General features: G+C 28.3%; 1 protein-coding gene across 1 annotated transcript; it reads right to left on the bottom strand.

Moving 5' to 3' along the window:
• Positions 1-10,083: 10,083 nt before the first annotated feature.
• LOC109807821 (aspartic proteinase Asp1) lies at positions 10,084-13,401 on the bottom strand. Its single transcript, XM_020370470.3, has 8 exons — positions 13,070-13,401; positions 12,218-12,335; positions 11,867-12,093; positions 11,253-11,489; positions 11,024-11,162; positions 10,725-10,919; positions 10,545-10,617; positions 10,084-10,438 (listed from the first exon to the last, which is right to left on the bottom strand). The coding sequence occupies exons 1-8, from the start codon at positions 13,237-13,239 to the stop codon at positions 10,356-10,358; spliced, it is 1,242 nt and encodes a 413-aa protein (XP_020226059.1). The 5' UTR covers positions 13,240-13,401; the 3' UTR covers positions 10,084-10,355.
• Between the last annotated feature and the right edge of the window lie 7,626 nt (positions 13,402-21,027).

The raw sequence follows: 21,027 nt of genomic DNA, 5'->3' as shown, positions 1-21,027 counted from the left end.
AATAGAGGATAAAATTTATTAATATTATTATTATTATCATTATTATATATATATTATTATCATTATTATATATATATATATATATATAAAGTTAGGGTTTTTTTTTAAGATATAAAAGATTATAAAGATGATCGCAATGAGAATTGAACTTAAGTCTCAATGTTTCTAACTATCCTAATCTCTTCCCATCCAACTACTAGGATATAAAGCTAGGTTTGAACATATTAAAAGGGTTATGTTATTTTGTATAAAATAAAAATATAAAAATTACATTAAAAATATTGTTAATAATAAAATATTAAACAAAATAACTTTAATTGACTGTAATATTTGATGTATTTCATTTTTTCAATCATAATTTTGATATAAAAAACTTGACACTTAAAAAAAAATATACAACAAAATGAAAAATATATAAATATAATACTTATTTTATACATTAAAAAGAGTTATAGGTATCCAATAGATATGATATATTATTCTCTAGCATAGAACTTTGACTTTTTTTTAATATATATTTTTTTATTATTCAAATAATCCACTCATTTTTATTTATCTAAGTAACCCATTTCCTGATTTCTCACTTAAACCCCTCACTCCCCCTTCTTTTTTAGCAGTGAGAAATTAGTTATTGGGTAACTGATTTTTCAATTAGACCTTTTTTTAGTTTTCAATTTTTTTAAAATTTTAAAATTATTTTAATTTAATTTATAATTCAGAATTTGAATATTATTTTTAATATTTAAATTTTATATTTTTGAAAATTTATATATTTAATATTATAATTACACTTAAATTTTGAAAATTATATTTAATATTAAAATTTTATTTTAAAATATAGATAATTTAATAATTAATTTGTTATATTTTAAATATGTATAATTTATTTAATATATTTATTTTGCATTAATAATTATAGATAATTAAATTTGTTATAAAAAATTGTTATATGTTTTATTACATATTAAATTTGGTATTAAAAATATAAAAAAAAAATGTTGGTATGAAAAGACAAATTAAAATTATAGAATATGATATTGATGAAAGATACACAATAAAAACAATCGAAATTGAGATATAGGTGGTGAAAAATCATCCATTTAAGCTTCTTAATTTGAACTCCCTTGATGGTAAGGATATTTTTTCTTAGAGTGACCCACATTCCTATATAGAGAACATCTTTTTGGTTGTTCTGGTTCAACCATATTCATTTCAGTGTGTATTTGGGATGACTTCGGAGGACCTTTTTTATTTTTGATCTTTTCTGAATTTGGTATTATTTGCAGTTTGTTACACTTTAGCCAATAAGATTCGTTTGATAGTTTACCAAATACACTCATTATACACATTGGAAATATATTTTAATGTGTATACCAGATCTATATAAGATATGTAATGGTGGTGAACACACTTACATGCAACAAGAACATGGGAGCATGACATGTGTAACTTATGGAATTTGCCATAGTCACACCACTTCTCATCGATCTAGTCTAATTGTAAAAGTTCTAGTCAGACATCCTTCCCTTTGGTTAATGGTTTCTTGCACCAAAAAATGTATATTATGACGTTTAAACTTAAGGACATGATGACTATTTGCCTTGGATTCTGCATCTCTCATGGCCCTATTTTTTTTTTATTTCAGTGTAAACTTGGTCAGCTTTGAGTTTAGCATCGACTTTCTTCCCTCTCTATATGAATAATGAATTACATTTCTTATAAGTTGACATAATAATTGCAGATATTGGCAAAGTTTTAATTTTCCTGAGAATGGAATTTATAGCCTCTGCTAAGTTAGTAGTCATGTGTCGTTGACTATCGTCCCATGCAAGAGTCCATTGTTCTCTAGTAATAGTGTTGAGTCAATCTATTACACCTTCAATTTCTAGTTCGATTCTCAATATATTAAAGTAGTATATTGAACCAAGGCTCAATCATCCCATAAGTTGCAAAGTTTGAAGAGCAATAAATCATCAATTTATTATTATTGAAATATAGTAAAAAAAATACAAATAAATATTTAATTGATCATAAAAAATATATAAAAAAAAACTACATACCTATGTTAATATCAATTTTTTTTCTTTCTGCATTCCTGAAATGTCTCATGAAGTTTTGGGCAATGTGGCGAATGCAAAACTCATGCACTTAATTGTCCGATGTCCACTGCCTTGTTTAGAGTAGGCATTTTTTATGGACTCATGCTTGCTAGAGATTAAGCAAAGGCCATCTTGAGGGCAAACATGTCTTTTTAGGTAATGTAGAAAGAAATACCATGCATTTGTTGTTTCACCCTCAACAATGGAAAAAGCAATTGGAACTATTTTGTTGTTGCCATCTTATACCACGACCATGAGGAGAGTTCCTTTGTATTTTTCATACAAGAATGTGTCATCAACTTGAACAACAAGCTTGTAGTATTTGAACCCATCAATACAAGGTTTAAATGTCCAAAATACTCAATGGAATTAAACATATTCAAAAATCATTTTACCTTGTTGGTTGTATAATGGCCTTGTCTGCTTCTCAACAACAAATTCATTAAGAAATATTTTTGTGGCATTAAGCAACTTGGGTAAATCATGGTATGATTGTTCCCAATTGCCATGTAAATCTTCAATTTTTGTTTGATTTGTCATCCATGCTTTCTAATATAAGATTGTGTAGCCTTTATCACTTTTGATATGTGCTATTATTGTTAGAATTGAAATTGATAGATCACTCTCCAGTCTCCACCAATGGAAGAATAATTTTGCTAATATATACATTGTTAAGGTTGACATGATCTTGTGAGATAATTGGGGTTGAACAAGAATGTTCATTTGATAGCCTGTGAACCTACCATTTTTGGCTTATGTTAATGAAATTCATTCTGCACCTCCAGTCACATTCATTGTTAACACATCGTGCAACAATTAATGTTGGAGATGATTTCTCGATCTTGTAGTACAGACCTTTTTTGACATGGTATGCATTTAAAACATGTTTGACTTCCTCCTTTCCTTTGTGTCAAAAGTCATGCCCTAAAAGAGGGTTTCAAGAGTGTATTGGATGTCAACATGGTCAAGTGCATGTCTATACTTAGGGTCGGTGAAATCTATTTGTAGATCAACATTGTGAATGTGTGCTAGAAAATTGAATATGACTAAAGATGTGCCTATGTACTGAGGTTGTTGTTTAACAAGATCTTTTTCATCTGGTTCATCCTCTTGTTAGAGTCTTGCATCATCTTCGTCCTCACTAAAAGGACCGACTTCTTTTTCTAGAACTCCAATCTCAAGTAGGCTAGCATCAACTTTTTTCTTCTAGAACTCCAGACTCAAACAGGCTGCGAGTGCCTTGTTCTTTTTTTGAGACTCCAAATGCAAAGAGGTTGGTAAAGGATCCATGTGGTAAATGCTCGTTGAGGTATGGTGAGTCATGGTTGGTTTGAAAAGGGATAGAAAGTAGATGGGTGAAAGAACTTATGTGTGGATTAAAATGGTGTTCTATTGATTGTTGGGAATAATATAAGGAAGGTTGGTTTTGAAAGGAAGGTGGAGGACTATTATTTATTTGTGTGACATTCGCATACAGTTCACCAAAAGTAAGAAATTTATGGCTATGAATCAGTTGAATCATGCCATGCATGTCTTCATCGTCTGTAAGTTTGATAGCTCGATAATGAAGCATTTCTCTGTACCACTTTAATACATCGAACAAGTATATGCCACTTTAATACATCGAACAAGTATATTCTAGCAAAATTTTAATCAATGTACAATTTTTTTAGATGGATAGGAAGAAGGCTAAGATTTACAGGCACACCCCATAAAGATTTACTTGGCTATAGATTAAGATATGACAACATAAATCATAACAAGGCAATACAATATCAACTTGTCTCAAACATACTTTCTTCAATTAATTTTTAGCCTAAACCTTTTTCCTTTTTTAGTTTGAGTGGATGTCATATAGGGGATTTGAGTCCACATTGCCAAGACGTGCTTATAAGAATTCCAAAATATGGACTTCTTGCACTATTTTAACTTCATTTGTAGTTGTAGTTTAGCATCAAAGTGACAGAGTCTAATTGCAATTTGGCTTGTGGCAACCGATTCCCAATGAAGCACATAATCTTGACAAAATACACGAAATAGACATGAGAGGACATGGTGACACCAATTGGGCTGAACAACATGCAGATTGGATTTCCATATGGAAAGATAGACACAAAGATGTTCTTTTTGGCCAATCACTTCAAAGGTCTCTCCAACACATTGCTGAGTATTTATAATGGTTTTGTACATATTCTAAATTATTATTTTTTAGCCAATATTCTACATCTGGCGCATCCACTTCAAATACATAACTCCCAACAACTATAGGATTTCAACAACATTATCCAACACCATCACATACGCCAATGGTTGGAGACAACAACCCACCTTATAATGTGGAATAATATCCCCAGCCTTATTCAATGAATCCACCAATTCATATGCAGCATGAACATTTCATGTACACCCTACCATCAACAAGAGGTTCCACGGAAGACTTCATGAGCAATCTATTTGGCATCGACATACACACACCTTAAAGCGCATATGATTACATGTAAAGTATGAATTTTTCTTCATTTTCTTCCGTTCATCTTGAGGTTGGTGGAAGTGCTTTGTCGAATCCTACTACGGATAATGCTCAAATAAAACATGATCGGGTTAAACCAAAATAGCCACGCATTGGTCGTCGAAACCCAACAAGAAACTGACAACTTCCAAGGTGTGGAACTGGTGGGCATAGACATCATTAACCTAGATTGTTGTCATGTGATTTGATGGACTATGATTGTGTTATTCTTCTTAATTAACTCACTTTGTGGCCTATTATTATGCCTCTACTAAGCTAATTTTTTTCTTGACACTACTATTTTTTACAGATTTCATGTTAATGAATCCAACGGTACAACTTTCAAGTCTTAAAGATATTCATAACACATTTTAAAAGTCACTCAACAATAAAAAAATTAGACTTTCATATCAATATTTTTTTATTTATAATACAACATTTAATATATAATACATAATTTTATATAAATATTTCACATTAAATAACTTAAATGTTTAATATCAACTAATTTATTGTGATAAAAATAATTACAAAATTAAAAATATTGGTATTTTTAAACTATAATCGCACCGACAAATTATATCAATTAACTTACTTCGTGGCCTTTTATTATGTCTCTACTAAGTTAATTTTTTTATTTGCACAACTATTTCTCGTGGTTTTTATGTTAATGAATCCAACAGTACAACTTTCAGGTCCCAAAAATACTCCCAACACCTTTTAAAAGTCATCCTAAAATTGAAAAAATTACACTTTCATACTAATATTCACTGATTTATAATACAAAATTTAATATATAATATAAATATTTCTTTTTATATAACTTAAAAGTTTTATATAAATTTATTAAATTTAATTTAAATTATTTTTAATTCTTTTTTCATTTCTTATTAATTATCTATAATTATTATAGCAAAATAAAAATAAATAAATTTTACATACTTAAAAATATAACAAATGATTTATTAAATTAAAATATTATATTTTCTATATTTTTAACAAATTTAAAAATAAAAAATATACTATTATTTAAATTTTTCTGAATTTTAAATTAAATTAAACTATTTTTAAAAATAATTCTTTTTCTTTTTAAAAAAATATTTTTTTAAATTATCTATATTTTTAACATAAAATATAAATATTAAAAATAATTTTTTAAATTTAAATATAATGATATTATTAAATATATAAAATTTAAAATATAAAATTTAAATATTGAAAATAATATTCAAATTCTGAATTTTAAATTAAATTAAATTAAATTTTAAAATTTTTAAAATTTTTAAGAAAGAAAAAAAACAATTAAAAAATCAATTACCTAATAACTAATTTCTCACTAAACTAAAAAAGGGAAGAAGGGGGGAGGGCAAGTGAGAAACCGGCTAGTACAACCGATTTCTCACTTGGACTGGAAAAATGGGTTAATTAGATAAATAAAAAAGGATGGGTTATTTGAATAATAAAAATATATATTAAAATAAAAAAGTCTAGAACTTCTATTATGATTGTTGACATGGTTCTGGTGGAGGGTGATTTCATTGCTTTATCGTGGATTTATGACAAAGGATGAATATAGTGAGTCAAACTAAACAAGAAAATAAGGGGAACAATTAATTAAACGATCTAAAAAAAAAACTTATGTGGGTGAACCTTACTTATAAGGAGCATGCTCGAGAAAACAAAATTTTTTTTTTTAGAGAAAAAAAAAATACAATGCGTAACTTGATATTAATTTTAGAGAGAAGTGAAATTCGATGAAGTAAGGACGATAGTTGATAGACAACAAACTCAAGTAGCTAAACATTTACTTCAATTAAGAAAACAATAGAGGACTTTGCAAAAACTGGGGGGTGGTGTCTGGTCAACTTTTGAAAAAATGTTAGACAAAAGAAAAAAAAAGTTTTTTTTTTGTTCTTTTAAAAATTACTTGATGGAGCATGGGCGTTGATTATAAAGTTTTAAGTTTGTTTTTACCTTTTATGTTAGGTGTTCACATGAACTTGTTTTATAAGTTATAACCTAATAAGATTACATTAAAACTTTGTCTTTTATATATAATATTAAATAAATAAGCCACATTAAGAGATAGTGAACAATAAATTAACTTCAATAAATAAATACAAAATCTTTAAATAACAAGCTTGAATTGAAAAACTATTAACACTGCACTCTCTTACATATTACTATTTTTAACATATTTGTTTTTAATTATTAGATAATGTTTATTTAAAATTTCCTAAGAATGTATTAAAAAATTTGAGATTCGCGTGAATTGCCCTAGATGCTAAAGAATGTATTAAGGTGTATTTTTATTGAGTTAATCATCCATATATTATTAGTGTAAAGTTTTTTATACCGACAACTAATCATATTTTTTAAATTATTTTATTTATTTTTATTTCATTAAATGAGCAACTAACATGACACTATTAAAAAATATGATTGATTGTCAATGTAAAAAAACTTTACACTAGTAGTGTATAAATGATTAACTCATTTTTCTTATATGAACATTTTCTGGTTATACAAATATATTTGAGAAGTGAATATTATTTTCACAAGAATTTGCCAGCTAAAATTTTATACATTGTAAAATTTTATAAGTTCCACTGAGATTTAATTTATATGGTAATTACCTTATTTATATAAAATAATAAATATATTTCCTAATTTAATAATGTAACTAAAAAGTAATTCAGTAATCTTTTAATTTAAAACCTTTTTGTTATCTTAATTATTTTATTTATCTATTTTGTCAAGTCAATATTAGAATTGGTCTAGTAATAGAAATTAGGATAATAAAAAATATTAAAATATAAAAGTGAATCCCTCGAATGAACCTAATAATAGAAGTTAGAATAATATATATATATATATATATATATATATATATATATATATATATATATGAGGAGAGATTCGTTTATTCTAGGGATAAGTCTATCTAAACTTACTCCATTCAATAATTTATGTTCTACATCAAATTTTAATTATTCAACCGTTCAATTTAAAGTTTTTAATACATAAATTAAATTTGTAAATTTTTAAAAAATTTAAAAATTATTTGATACTTCGTTTCATTAATTCGAATTAATGTATAAAATAATTTTATGATTATTCATCAATTTGAATTAAGAAAACGAAGTATCAAATGATTTTAAAATTTTTAAAAAATTTGCAGATTTAATCTATGAATTAAAAACTTTAAATTGAACGGTTAGATCGTTGAAATTTGATGTAGAACATGAGTTATTGAACAAAGTAAATTTAGGTAGACTTACTTATGGAATAAACGGATTCTTCCTCTATCTATTTATCTATCTATCTATCTATCTATCTATCTATCTATCTATCTATCTATCTATCTATCTATCTATCTATCTATCTATCTATTTATATATATATATATATATATTTTAAGCATAATTACTAACGAGTGAATGCTCACCAATTAATTAAAATATAAAAGTGATATCTTTATAAATTTGAATTTGAAACTTGGAAGGTTGAAAGCGAGCAAAAGCGAATTTGGAAATTTCCTGGTAAAGCAAATAATGGTTGCATTTGGACTTTGGAATGTAGAAAGAACTATTAATATTGGGTTGCAAATGCGTCAATGCATATAGGTCTGCCTCTTTCCAATTTAATTCCTTATTTTCAATATTTGCTTCAAAGGGTCATTTTATTCAAATGATGGATTGAAAATCAATGTGTTTGGTTCCTAATCTAAAGAAATGCTGGATAGATTGTCATTGTTTATACTCTATATAGTACATAAAAACTTAACGCGGCCTTCAATTAATTTTAGGAAAGTGACTAATTTAATTGAAGAAATAGACACCTTCTTAATTAAAGAGATTGTTCCGATTTAAAAAGTTTTTTCAAATAGGAAAGTATATAATTATATTAAATATTTAGAGTATGTTTTTAAAGAGAGTTTTTAATGAATTGTTCGATAATTAAAATATTATTTTAGTATACCACATGTTATTATGAGTTGCTTAAAATTAAAAAAAAATATTAATTATGTAAGTTTTACTCATTTTTAAGAGTTGATTAACATTATGAAATATTGCAGAGGTAAGATATATTTGAGTTAAGTAATATTTGGACGGTATAATGAAATGATAATTAATAAGGTAGGAGCTATGAATTCAATTATCATTTTTGTATTTTAATAATTTTTTAATTTTATTTCCACGTGATGATTAATAAGGTAGGAGGTATGCAACTCTTTAGTCATGGGTGTGACAAAAGAATTGCACCCAAATTTATTAAGAAAAATTGTGAGAAAAAAACCTTTTAAAAAAGAAATGGCCTTAGAAACCAAATTTAAAATTCAGAAGTTAATTATGTGTAAAAAAAGATATTAACATTCAACAAAATTTATTATAAAAACAGTTATCTTTATTTAGTTTTGCAAATTATTTATAACGTGATAGCAATTTTTTTTATCTTATCTATGAGATTGTTTATTTTTTATGAAGATTCAAAATTTATTATTATTATGAAAGAAAATGAATTAATATTATTTTCTGTTTATTTAGTTTGACGGGAGTGGTATCTAACTCATACATATCTATAGTTCTTTTTGTAACAAATATTTGTGTGTTAATATCTTTTAATTAAAATTTTCCTCTATTAAATTTATGACTTAACTACCACATCACTGTCTTGAAATGTAAAATTGACAAATATCTTAATTTTGATTAACACTTTTTTTTTTGCAACAACTTAATTTTAATTTAACATTTTTATTTCAAAGAAGAATTTAAATATATCTATTTGTCGTAACTTGTACCTCCAAATTCAATTATTAAAATTTGTTTTATAACAGTATTAAGCATTTTATTAAACATTCTTTTATTATATCTATTATTTTATATTATTAATTTGTATTTTTAGTACTTAGAAAAGCTTTAAGCATTTGCATTTGAATAGGTGTGTGCGTTATAACAATCTGAGTGAAAATGATAGTAAAAAAAACCTTGCGAGTGTGTGGAGTCTTGTGCTGAAGAGTGGGTAAGTGAGAGTGTGTAATGGGTGATGTGTGTGCTTTTAGTGAGTGTGTGAATAGGAGGTACCTATGTGTATGTGCGTGTTGCAATTGTTGTGTGAGATTTGTGCATGATAGATGAGGTGTGAGAGTATGTGTTGGCTGAATGCTAAATGATCCTTGGAACAAAAGGGTGAGTGCTTATGGCCTTAATGAATTCATTGAGGGCCAAAGTTTAGTGCCATGTTTTGTGGGAGGGTGAGAGTGATGCAGTGGATGTAGAATGTATGAGGTGCTGTCAGAATGGAAGGATGAGTGTTTGAACTAGTTCATCCTAAGAGTGTGTGAGCATTAGACAAATTTATTAACTTCGTCGATTTTATTCTAGTTATAATCTTTGAATTCTTATTATTTGTGATTTGAAAATCGTATATCGTAGTTTATGAATAAGCGTAATTAAACTTTGGACAAAAAAATAGTGAAATCAAAAGTATAGTAAACTGCTAAATATAAAAGTATAAACGAATGATGTTGTACCATATGTATGGGATTATTAGATTATACATGCTACCCCAACCATTTTGCATCCTAACATTCCTCGCCTAATGGCTCATTGACATTGAAAATTTACAACATCATAAGATGCAGAGCACCGATCTGCTAAGATTTTTCTTGTGAGAAAGCCGTAATAGCAGTCTCAACTCTCAACTATACAAAAAAATCACGATTGATTTATGACTTGGAAGGTCAATTACACTTGGCATGTGGCAGGGGCCCATCCAATCTGATGTTTCTCGTTGTCATAAATTACTATCTTATCTTGTAAAGAGATGTCTGTTAAGAGCAAAAGAAAATGTATTACAATCAAACTATCAAATTAAAAAAGGGGAAAGTAAAACAAGGTCTCCTTATATTTTTATTGGTATCTGATATTGCTCACCTCCAATTATGTTAATATTTCCCAGTCCTATTTCAGTGCCGTCTAGAATCCCCAAGCAGACATTGCCATATTTCTAGAAAAGGGAAGCATGTTAGATAATAGAGTAGGCACATGATATTCTTTTGTTCCTTTCATTAAAGAGAAAGAGAGAAGTAGCTCATAGTCTTAAAAGGTGCTCACAGTGACAATTAGATAAGCTTGTGGTGGTAGTTGCAGCAGCGAATTCTTTGATTTTGTGAAGCTCAATGCCAGGGGCTTAAAATTGCTACTGACATCATGTAGAGATTTGAAAGGCTTTGGACCCTTCCAACAAACTGGTAGTGTTTGATCCTCAGTTGCTCTGCTTAATGGTTTCCCCTTTATATCATTAGTTACCTGAATCACATATCAAGGATTGGATTACTAATTGAAGATGGTAGGTGATTATCACAGGCCATACAATACAACAATAACAAGGCTCCTTAGATTCCATATCTCACCAGTTGAACAAGAGCTCTATGAGCTTGTGAATTGAAGTATGTGTACGAGCTTCCACTATCAAAGGTAAGTTCAAGACCCTTGATAGGAGTAGGCTTTCCATTGAAAAACAAGTCTGCTGGACCTGTTTTATAGTGTTTTCTGAAACATAATAGACCATGTGTAAGTTCTCATAAGTAGCAACATCTCATAAGTCATAAGGAAACATATAACATCTATTTCAACACTTACACCGAGGAAGAGGAACTTTGCAATATGGGTGTCCAAACAACTCCAGATTGAGGAATGAATTTATCTCCAAAGAATAAAAACCCTCCTCCTCTCCCACTTAAGCAGTGTCCTACCACATTGCGAATTAGGCCAAGAGAGTTAAGCTGGAACAGAATGCTTGTCTTGCCATTTCCAAGGCCAAGAACCCCTGCTGTGGAAGGTGGGGGACTGTGACCAGAATGCAAATCATATCCACACCTATCATGCAACAGACAAAGGATCTTGATTATTTAGGAATTGTAGTTTTAAACAAAACACAAAATTAAATGTTTGCTGGGAAAATTTAAGTCCTGTTGCTGTCATAAAAACAGAATTAAATAAATTTAGTCTCTCCGGATTATATTCACTTTCAATCTCTAAAAAAAACAAGTTGTTTCCTTTTGGCTTTTAAAAATGCTGTATTTATAACAACCACCATATCAGACACATTTTCATAAATGAGGAATTAAAATAAAACACTAAATTTTAAGTAATTAAAAACAAACATTGCTTAATTGAGTTAAAAATATATTTAAGTCTTTTTAAGTAAACCAACCACCGTTAAATAGATGAAGAGAAAAGATCAAAAGACTCACCCGAAGGACAACATAGGGCGAGCTAAAGATCCATTAGAGAGTTTAAGTGGAATATTATCTCGGACTAACACACCAAGAGATGATCCTTGATCTGCATACTCAACCTCAAAGTCACATTGCCCATTTGGATCAGCACAGGGATGGCTAGGTGCTGACTGGATTGCACCACACAAGGGATCCCCACATTTCACAAGGTTGCCACGGGGTTTATACTGGCTATTTCGAGGCTAAAACAACACCAATTAAGGAAAGAAGATCGTCAATATTCATCATAAGACGAGTTGTTGTTAGTAATATAATAAGTAAAAGTAGTTGAGAATGAATGTTGTCATCTTGTGAAGTGAAACTTACTATGGTGCAACCTGAACACGGTGCATCACACTGTACCCAAGTGAAATCACTACCCGTGTCAATGTCAAGATCATAAAGCTTAGGGGGATTTCCAATGGGGAAGCTCACCGTGTAATACCTGCATCCACAGAAAGGATGAGCCTTTATAATCTGAAATTGACATGAAGGTTGAATTCATCCCTTTGAAAACCAACCATCATGTTGCTATTACTTTTTGTTATAAAGCCACTATGAACAAAGAATGGTCAAAGGAAAAAAAAATCACAAAAAGAGGGCGGGGTGGGGTGGGGCCTGTCAAACTACTTTTTTGTATGATTCTTCTTTCTCTGAAAAAAATATTCAGAAATTCACTGGTAGGAACACTCGATGCATATGATATCATATCACATAAATTCGATAAGAACGAGGATGACTCTGAAACTTGCTAGTTCCTACAAATATAGAAGGACTAGTCAGAGTAAAATGGTTGAGCAGAGTATTCAAAGGCCTAAAAGGGGAGACAGAATCAATGAATCAGCATCCAAATTAGAAAAAAAAAAAAAAAAACCCTTTTTTTTTAGTTTATTCAATGTAGGGATACAAAGAGGACGTTACAAACAATTAGCACAGCTCAACTTATACAACCAACCCACATGATCGACCTAGTTTACATGAAGTTCTGGGTTCAACTTTCAATGCCGTTTGTAGAAAAATAAAATCTTGACACAGCCACAAGTACAAAAGTATAAAAATAAAAAATAAAAAATAAAAACCAAGCTAAGCCTAGAAAACGTTGAAAGTCAAGGAGAATAATAAAGACTGAAATGAGTTGTAGAAGAAGCTTGTTAAAGAAGGAAACATAAGATAACATACCCAAGTGGATATACATTTCCTTGAATCCGGAAAGCAACAGAGGATGGGGGTATTGGCTTCTTGGAGTTGAGAACGTGATCGGTTTTGGAGAAAGAGGTTGAGAAAATTGCAGAAAGGAGCAGAAAGAGCAAAAACATGGTAAATGGAATTCCTCTGCTTTTCATATCCATCTTCAGAAGAAGAAATTGGTATCGCAGAATCAGAATTGAGAATTGTGAGGGAAAGGGGGATGAAATTTGGCAACTTGAAAGCGTGTTTGGGCTCTCATGGACAGAGACCAACGTTGGTTTATAGGGAGAGAAGACAAAGCACGCGCACACCGGAGTCTCTCACGTCATTACTATGACCAAGGTTGCCATAAATTTTTGTTCCTATGTCTTTTCGTTTAAAATTAAATATTAAATGGGTAAGGTTGTTAAAATTTGTGAGTAATTATAAAAAGTAAAAAACGAATCTTTTAAGTAGCTAAATCTTATAAAATTTTTAGCTGTGGACTTTGAAATACTGCTTACACCATGTTTATAGAAGAAAAAAAAATCTAATAAAATATTGTTAACGACGCATTTTGTTGAGTATTTTTTTTAACACGTTTTTCTTAATTAAAAAATAAAAATAAGATTTACAATACTTTGCATGAAAATCTAACATTTTTCATAGTTAAGTGGTTGAATCAATTGATATAATATGACGGGAATGGAGTCTTACAAATAAACCTTGAACTTGAACTTGAATCAATCTAACTACTCCCAGTTTTTTTTTAGAGTTTAAGTAAATTTAATCCAACTTATTCAATCTTATTTATACAACCAGTTTTTATTTTTAAATAAGTGAACTTAATTTGCTGATGTGACATTTTAAAAAATTATTCTTTGTATTTTTATAACTAAATTATATATTATTATTAAATTAAAAATTATAAATGAAAAAAATACTCAAGAGAGTATGTAGCACTCTACGTTTTATTAATTATTATATTTTATCAGTAATTGTGAGTTGTGTCTCTAGGTATTTTATTTTGAGAAATTCCGATAATTAAAGAATTTTCGTGAGTTAAGGTGATTATGAGGGTTTCTTTAAGTAGAGATTCAGCTTGACCTTGAAGAGCAAAAAATATATAAGGTTTATTTTAAGGATTGAATTTTATAAGTTTAGTTCTTAAAAGTCTAAGAGAGACAAGGTAGGTAGAGAGAAGCGCTTTAGAGTCTTTGAGTTATTTTTATCTTTGAACCTTATCTTGAAATGGTGACTCTTTCTCTAGGATTTTAATTAGTTATGTTTGTTGATTCAAGTCAATTAAACCGTGAATCATATTTGTTGAGTTGTGCAGAGTTTCATAGAAAAGCTTGGAGCTTGTTCTTCTTTCTCTTTCTCATTTCTTCTCGACTTTTAGGTAAGGAAAGAAAAAATTGAAATTATTGTTGAGTGTTGAGTTGTCTTGCATGAATGATTTGTTACTATGTTGGTGGGATTGCATGAAATTGATGCTTGATTGTGGAGTTTGGGTGTTCTTGGTTTTCAAGAGGAGAACTCAGTGAATTTCGAATAATATTGGTTGCATGTTGATTTTGAATTTGGATTTAAGTTAATTGAGATGTATGTTATTTTTTTCATCATTTGCTATCATGTTGGTTGAATTCAAATTATATGATGAGGTTGTTAAGATTTAGTGCTTTGAATCATGTTTGAGGTGAACTTGTTGGTTTTGATCAAATTGATGATTGCATGTTGAATTTCTTATGGCATATGAGTTGTTGGGTGATGTGTAGACAAGTTTTTGTGCAATGCATACTTGATTTCTTGGTTTTCAGGCAAAGGGAGGACCGATTATTGAGTTTGTTATGTTTAAAACTCATCATCATGTTAGATGCGCCTTCAAGGAGTTGAGCATGGTTCCTCGTCTTACTCACGTCGAACACATGATTAATGACGCTGGATGTGAGGAGAAAGAATTATCTCAGATTGAAATTGTAACATCCCACTTCTTCCAAATAGATTAATAAAAGATTTTCTAATTAATTAATTAGGGAATAAAATATTTTGAGTGGTTTGATAACATGATATTTAGTAATTATCTTTTTAAATTCAAATATGTGAAGTTAATTGTTTGGGTTTTTTACTGGTGGGCTACAGATGCAGGTGAGAGTTAAGGTTTTGTTTAAATACATTAGTATAGCTAGGTCTGTCTCACATGCAATCAGACCGTACTTTACGATCTGAAGAGGGAGACAAACTAGATGCAGTTCGAGAGTAACTCAATGATCAAAATCTTGAAGTTATCGTTGATCAAGATAAAAGGGGGAGTGAGAATATTGCTCTAGGATGTAGGATAATTGTTGGGTAGTAAGATTGACCCTCAATCCATAGGTTATGTAGATATTTATGTGGGTGACGGATTAAACCTAAACCTAGTGTAATTTGTTATGAAATTAGATGTTCCTGAATATGTTATAAGCGAGTAATGATGTGTTAATTATAAGACCTGTGTGTGATCATGAATCTATGAGGTTTTTTGGGTTCTTGGGAGAACCTAAGGATGTATCTAAACCTGTAAGTATGAGTGAATTCGAAATAATTGTAAATTACATAACTATTTAATGGATTAAAATTGTAGAAATCATAGGAGACACATAATTGAAAAATCACGAATTATGCAGAAAAATTGTTTACAAACACCACGTCAGGTGACAGCTTGGGCTTGTCAGGCATGGGTAACACCAAATGTTTACAGCCTCAACCACATTGGGCGTGGAAGCCCGAAATACTTATGGCATTATTGACACCAAGCGTGAGTGAAATCATGTTGGGTGTGAAGGCTCCAAAAGTTCTCTGGATGCATCTCGTCAAGCATGGGGAGGATCATGCTAAGCATGATTCCTTCCAGGGCTCATGGCCTTGTACGTTCCGGGCGCAAGGCATATCTCTCCAGGCGCACCCTATGTTTGAACTTAGTTCTTATGTGTGTATGTATGAGGGATTTGTTTACTTAAGTGATTATGATAAGTGAAAGTGATGAGTAATGAATTGTGAAGTGATAATGTGATTAGTGACAAGATGTGATGTGCTATAAAGTATAAGTGATAAGTGATTAAGTGTGATAAATGCATTAAGTCTTGAATGTCATGCATCATGTGCATTTGTATTTTGTGATGAGTCTAATGCAAAACACACCACTAGGAAAGGTCCCCTTGTGTAAAAGTTTAGGAATTAGTTCTTGGGAGTAGCTTGGTTTGGGAAGTCCTAGTCTCACCCATTGTGTGCATGAGACGTATCTTGCGCGACTTAGTTATCTTGACAAGACCTTATCAATATATCATCCTGGTGAGAGTATTGTGATGGCTTGACCCATCATGTACTCTTAAACTACTCAGCCTTCGAGTAGAAAAAAGTGTTTTTACTAATATCACAAGCATATAGTTTAGAAGAGTCTAATTTATGTATGATCATAACAATTTGTTTGTGTTTGAGTTGTATTCTAATTGATGTCATGAAGGAATGAGATATGAACTTAGTTGAAATTAATGGATATTGATGAGAAACTTAATAGTTGGTTTTACATAATGTTTGTGTGTGGTTGTTTGCCCTTATTCTACACTGATGGTCGGACTGAGATATATATGTTCTCACTCCCTTATTTTCCTTGTGGATGGATGTTTCATATTTGGTTGAGGGAGACTTTCTTTTTAGAAGAGTCTAATTGATTGAAAGGATAACTCTAATATATATGATATCGGAAATCTTAAATTATATTTCATATTTTATGTTTTAAAAATTATAGATTACTTCCCGAAAAACATTTTTCTTAAGTTTGTAGTAATTAGGCGTTGATTTAATTTTATTTTGAATTTCGAATGTGATATTCGTTATTTATATTTGAAAGTACAATTTTTTTTATTATAATCCTTAATTATATTTATTTTATCATGCATATGAGACGGAGGATGTCTCATAAATTTAAGAGAATTAAATTATATTGATGTCATATTTTTATACAAAATGTTATTTTACTGTTTTTTATGATCCTCGAAAGAAAGAATTTTCCTATCTATAATTGTATTATCTAACTGCTATAGACTTAAAAATAAAATTATCTGGTAAAAAATAAGTATATCTCTAACGATTCATATTATTTATTGGCAAAATAATTTTTGGGTTTGAAAATTCAACGTGGAAAGAGAGGAGAGAAGGAGGAGGTTTCGTGGGTGGTGCTGTACTGGTGCAGGAAATCATCGCGTTTGGTATAAAATAAAACGCGGATTGGTCTCTCTCTCTTGAACGCTTCTACAGTGAAGAATGTATGTGAGGGCTTCACTACTGAGGAAGTAAAGATGTTGAAAATAATAATATTTTATTATATAATTTATTTTAAACTTAAATATTTTTTTAATCTTTATAAAATATAATATTTTATTTTTATTTTTATATCTATTATTTTTATTTATTTATTTGTATCCTTATGTTGTTATATTAGCAGTTGAATCTAACGAAAGAAAAATTAAAAAACTGAAGAAACTAAAATAAAAAAGTGAGAAAACTATAGAAGTTAAAAATAATAATAATAATAAGAAAAATAAGTAAAATTTAGTAAGATCAAAATAAAAACAATAAAAAAACTGAGAGGAATACTTTAAAAATAATAACTAAAATTAAAAAGATTAAAAATAAATTATCCTGGATTAAAGTCGAATTTATAAAATTTAAATATTTATATATTATAAATGCAATAATTAATATATATATATATATATATATATATATATATATAAGGGAGTTATAATTACATCGGTGTAATTTTTACTAAGTATTACACTGCTCAATAATTTCATATTAATTGTGAATTTTGTAAATCCAACCGTTATATTAAAAGTTCATATCACTTTATACATATACATCAAATTTTGTTAAAATTGAACAACAACTTGAAGGTAATCAAAGTGTTTATATTTTAGTGTATTTTGAAATAAATATATTATATCAATTTTGTTTTATAAAAATGAAGTATCAAATCATCTTGAATTAATATAAAATTATATATATATATATGATCTAAGAGATATGAACTTTCAATCTAACAGTTAGATTTATAAAATTCACATTTAATATAAAGTTATTGAGCAGTGTAATACTTAATAAAAGTTACACCGATATTATTATAACATTCCCTATATATATATATATAAGGGAGGTTATATATATATATATATATATATATATATATATATATATATAAAAGAAATGCAACAATGACTTGAAAAATAAAAAGTTTATAAAAATCATATCTACAATTTTGTAAAAAAATATATAATGGCACAATACCTTTTTATAAATGTACGAAAAAATTAATATAACAAATAAGTAAAAAAAATTAAACATAAAAAAGTAAATATAAAAAAATGAATCATAATATGTGAATGTGAAATAATATAAATAATGAAAACAATTATAATAATATATATTTTTATTTTCTATTTTTTTATTATAAATAATTTAGATTAGGATAAAATATAATTTTATGTAAAGTCAGAGTTAATTATTAATCTTTTTAAGAATTTTCAGGAGGATTAATAGAATATAAAGAAAGTCCATTCAATCTCAAATAAACTAATTGATTTAATCAATCATGTCATTTATGTGAAACATCTTTACTTAATATAAGTGTAAATTAAAATTCAAACTTATAAATTTAACTTAAATAGAGCCCTTTAAAATAAAATTATTTTTATTTTAATCATCTTAATTTTAATTATTTTCATTTTACTTCTCTTAATTTTAGTTCTATTTTTTTTTTGTTTTCATATTAGTCTCTTTTTATTTGGTCCACGCAATATTCTCATTTTTTTTATTTTGATCTCTATAAATTTTTTTTTTGTTGATTTTTTTCCATTAGATTTAACGGTTAATTTAAGGGTAAGAACAAAAAAAAAAAATTACAGAGAAAAAAGACTATAATCAAAATCCCGCAATTTTGCACCCACTAAAAAGTTATTTAAATTTTTGAGATTTTTTCTGGTAGCGATTGTCTGAGAATTCGCTTTTAGTTAGCTGTTTAAATCTTTAATTTATAAACGAACCAAAAAAAAAAAATCTTTAATTTATAAAATTATAAAATTTTGTTTTATATGAATATTGGGGTTTGCAATTACCAAGAATACTCCTTTAGCTTTTTCTTTTTTTTTCCCTCTTTACCGTGGCTCTGAAAAACGTGGTCACACTAATGAAGAAGACTACGATGACATCGTTGGGGCCAACCACAACCGCCAGCAGTGGCTCTACCTCTGCTGGATTTGGTACAGATCAATTTTTGGGAACCTTAATAAATTCTCAATGCTCGTGGTTGCCAGGAAACCCCGCATTAAACCCATGTCAAATTCTCACTCCCCCATTTCAACATATATATAAAAATTAATCACCTATACATTGTGAATGTAATAAAGTCTTTATAATGATAGTGTATAGGTGATTAACTTTATATATTATACCCCTTTCATTTCGATATGCTCATCCTCTTTTCTTAGCAAGAGCCCCTTAACTACACTACAACACTCAAGTTTACACATTTTTTTAATTAAGGGAGGAATATGCAAATTCAATCCACAACATCTTAACCATTCAATTTTTTTATTATATATTAAATGGTTAAAACTCGTTTTCTACATATTTACTACTTAACTTCACACTTTAATTTCCTACTTCATATGTATAACACGCCTAATATAGTGTTTCATGTTTAAATTTCTCCTCTTACTTTTTTAAACATTATATATATAGAGAGGGAACATATCAAGTGAGAGAGAATTTATTATGAGAGATGAGAGGGTTAAAATATAACTCTTAGATTAATTTCCTCTCACTTGATTAATCTTCAAATTTTCTCTCACTTGATTAATCTAAGAGTTATATTTTAACTCTCTCATCTCTCATAATAAATTCTTTCGCACTTGATATGCTCCCATATATATATATAAACATAAAACATTAGATAGGGAAGATATTCTCAAAATCATTAAACAAGGAGTTAATAACATGTTGAGAATTCTTAGATCAAGTACTATTATCCCCTTAATGATTAATCAAAATTTAATAGTGTCTAATTTAACTTAGAATTTTTATTTGTTAAATCGAGAATCACTTGAAATCTACTAGAAGAATTTCACCTTTAACACTAGTTAACCTCTTTGAGTATGCATGTCCATTAAAGTAAAATTTCAATGACCACAGCAGTTGTTAATTTTTTTAATATAACTCAATATTTACTTTTATGAGAGGATAATTAAGCTAGGGTATATTAGACCCTTTTAAAAGAAAAAAGATTTAAGGAATAAAAGTGAGAATCAACAAAAGTTTAAGAGATAAAACTAAGAAAAAATATTTGTTCAAGAACTAAAAACAAAATTCAAGATAATGGTAGTGGTTAGAAGTGATGATTTAACAATGATAATTGTGATGATTCAATGATGATAGTAATAATGATGATAATGATAACAATGATAATAATGATGACAGCGATTTTATGGAAATATGATAATGTTAATAATAAAGACAATTTTGATAATGACAATACATGATAACTTTATTTATAATATTTTAATCTAAATTATTTATTTTAATTTAAAAATTAAGATTAAACATTCTCATTCTTACATAAAAATAACATTCTCATATTATACTCTCTATATATATATCAATTTTATAATTAATTATAAACTAAATAGTGTGAACCTCAATTATATTTTTGGTAGGTTTTGTAAAGTATTGACGACGTTCAAGTTTAATAACTGGTTGTCTTGAGTTTATTGTTAATCAACTTTAACAATTATAACATTATATTTAAAATTAATTATATTTTTCAAATCTAACTTTAACAAATAAGTAAGACGGTACAATAATGTATAAAAAAATTGACTGAAAATAATAAAGAAGTTCACAAAAGATAAGTCACTCCGTTTAATTTCCTAATAACA

The sequence above is a fragment of the Cajanus cajan genome, chromosome 6 (genome assembly GCF_000230855.2).
Source record: "Cajanus cajan strain Asha chromosome 6, NIPB_CcT2T_4, whole genome shotgun sequence".
Classification (NCBI taxonomy): domain Eukaryota; kingdom Viridiplantae; phylum Streptophyta; class Magnoliopsida; order Fabales; family Fabaceae; genus Cajanus; species Cajanus cajan.
This window is presented reverse-complemented; position numbering and strand designations above follow the sequence as displayed.

Excerpts from the sequence above, each read along its gene's own strand:
- LOC109807821 (XM_020370470.3), bottom strand. The coding sequence starts at position 13,239 with ATGGATATGAAAAGCAGAGGAATTCCATTTACCATGTTTTTGCTCTTT. Across the intron at positions 12,336-13,069 it reads GGAAATGTATATCCACTTGG|GTATTACACGGTGAGCTTCC; the intron begins GTATGTTATCTT and ends CTGTGGATGCAG. Across the intron at positions 11,490-11,866 it reads CGCCCTATGTTGTCCTTCGG|GTGTGGATATGATTTGCATT; the intron begins GTGAGTCTTTTG and ends GTTGCATGATAG.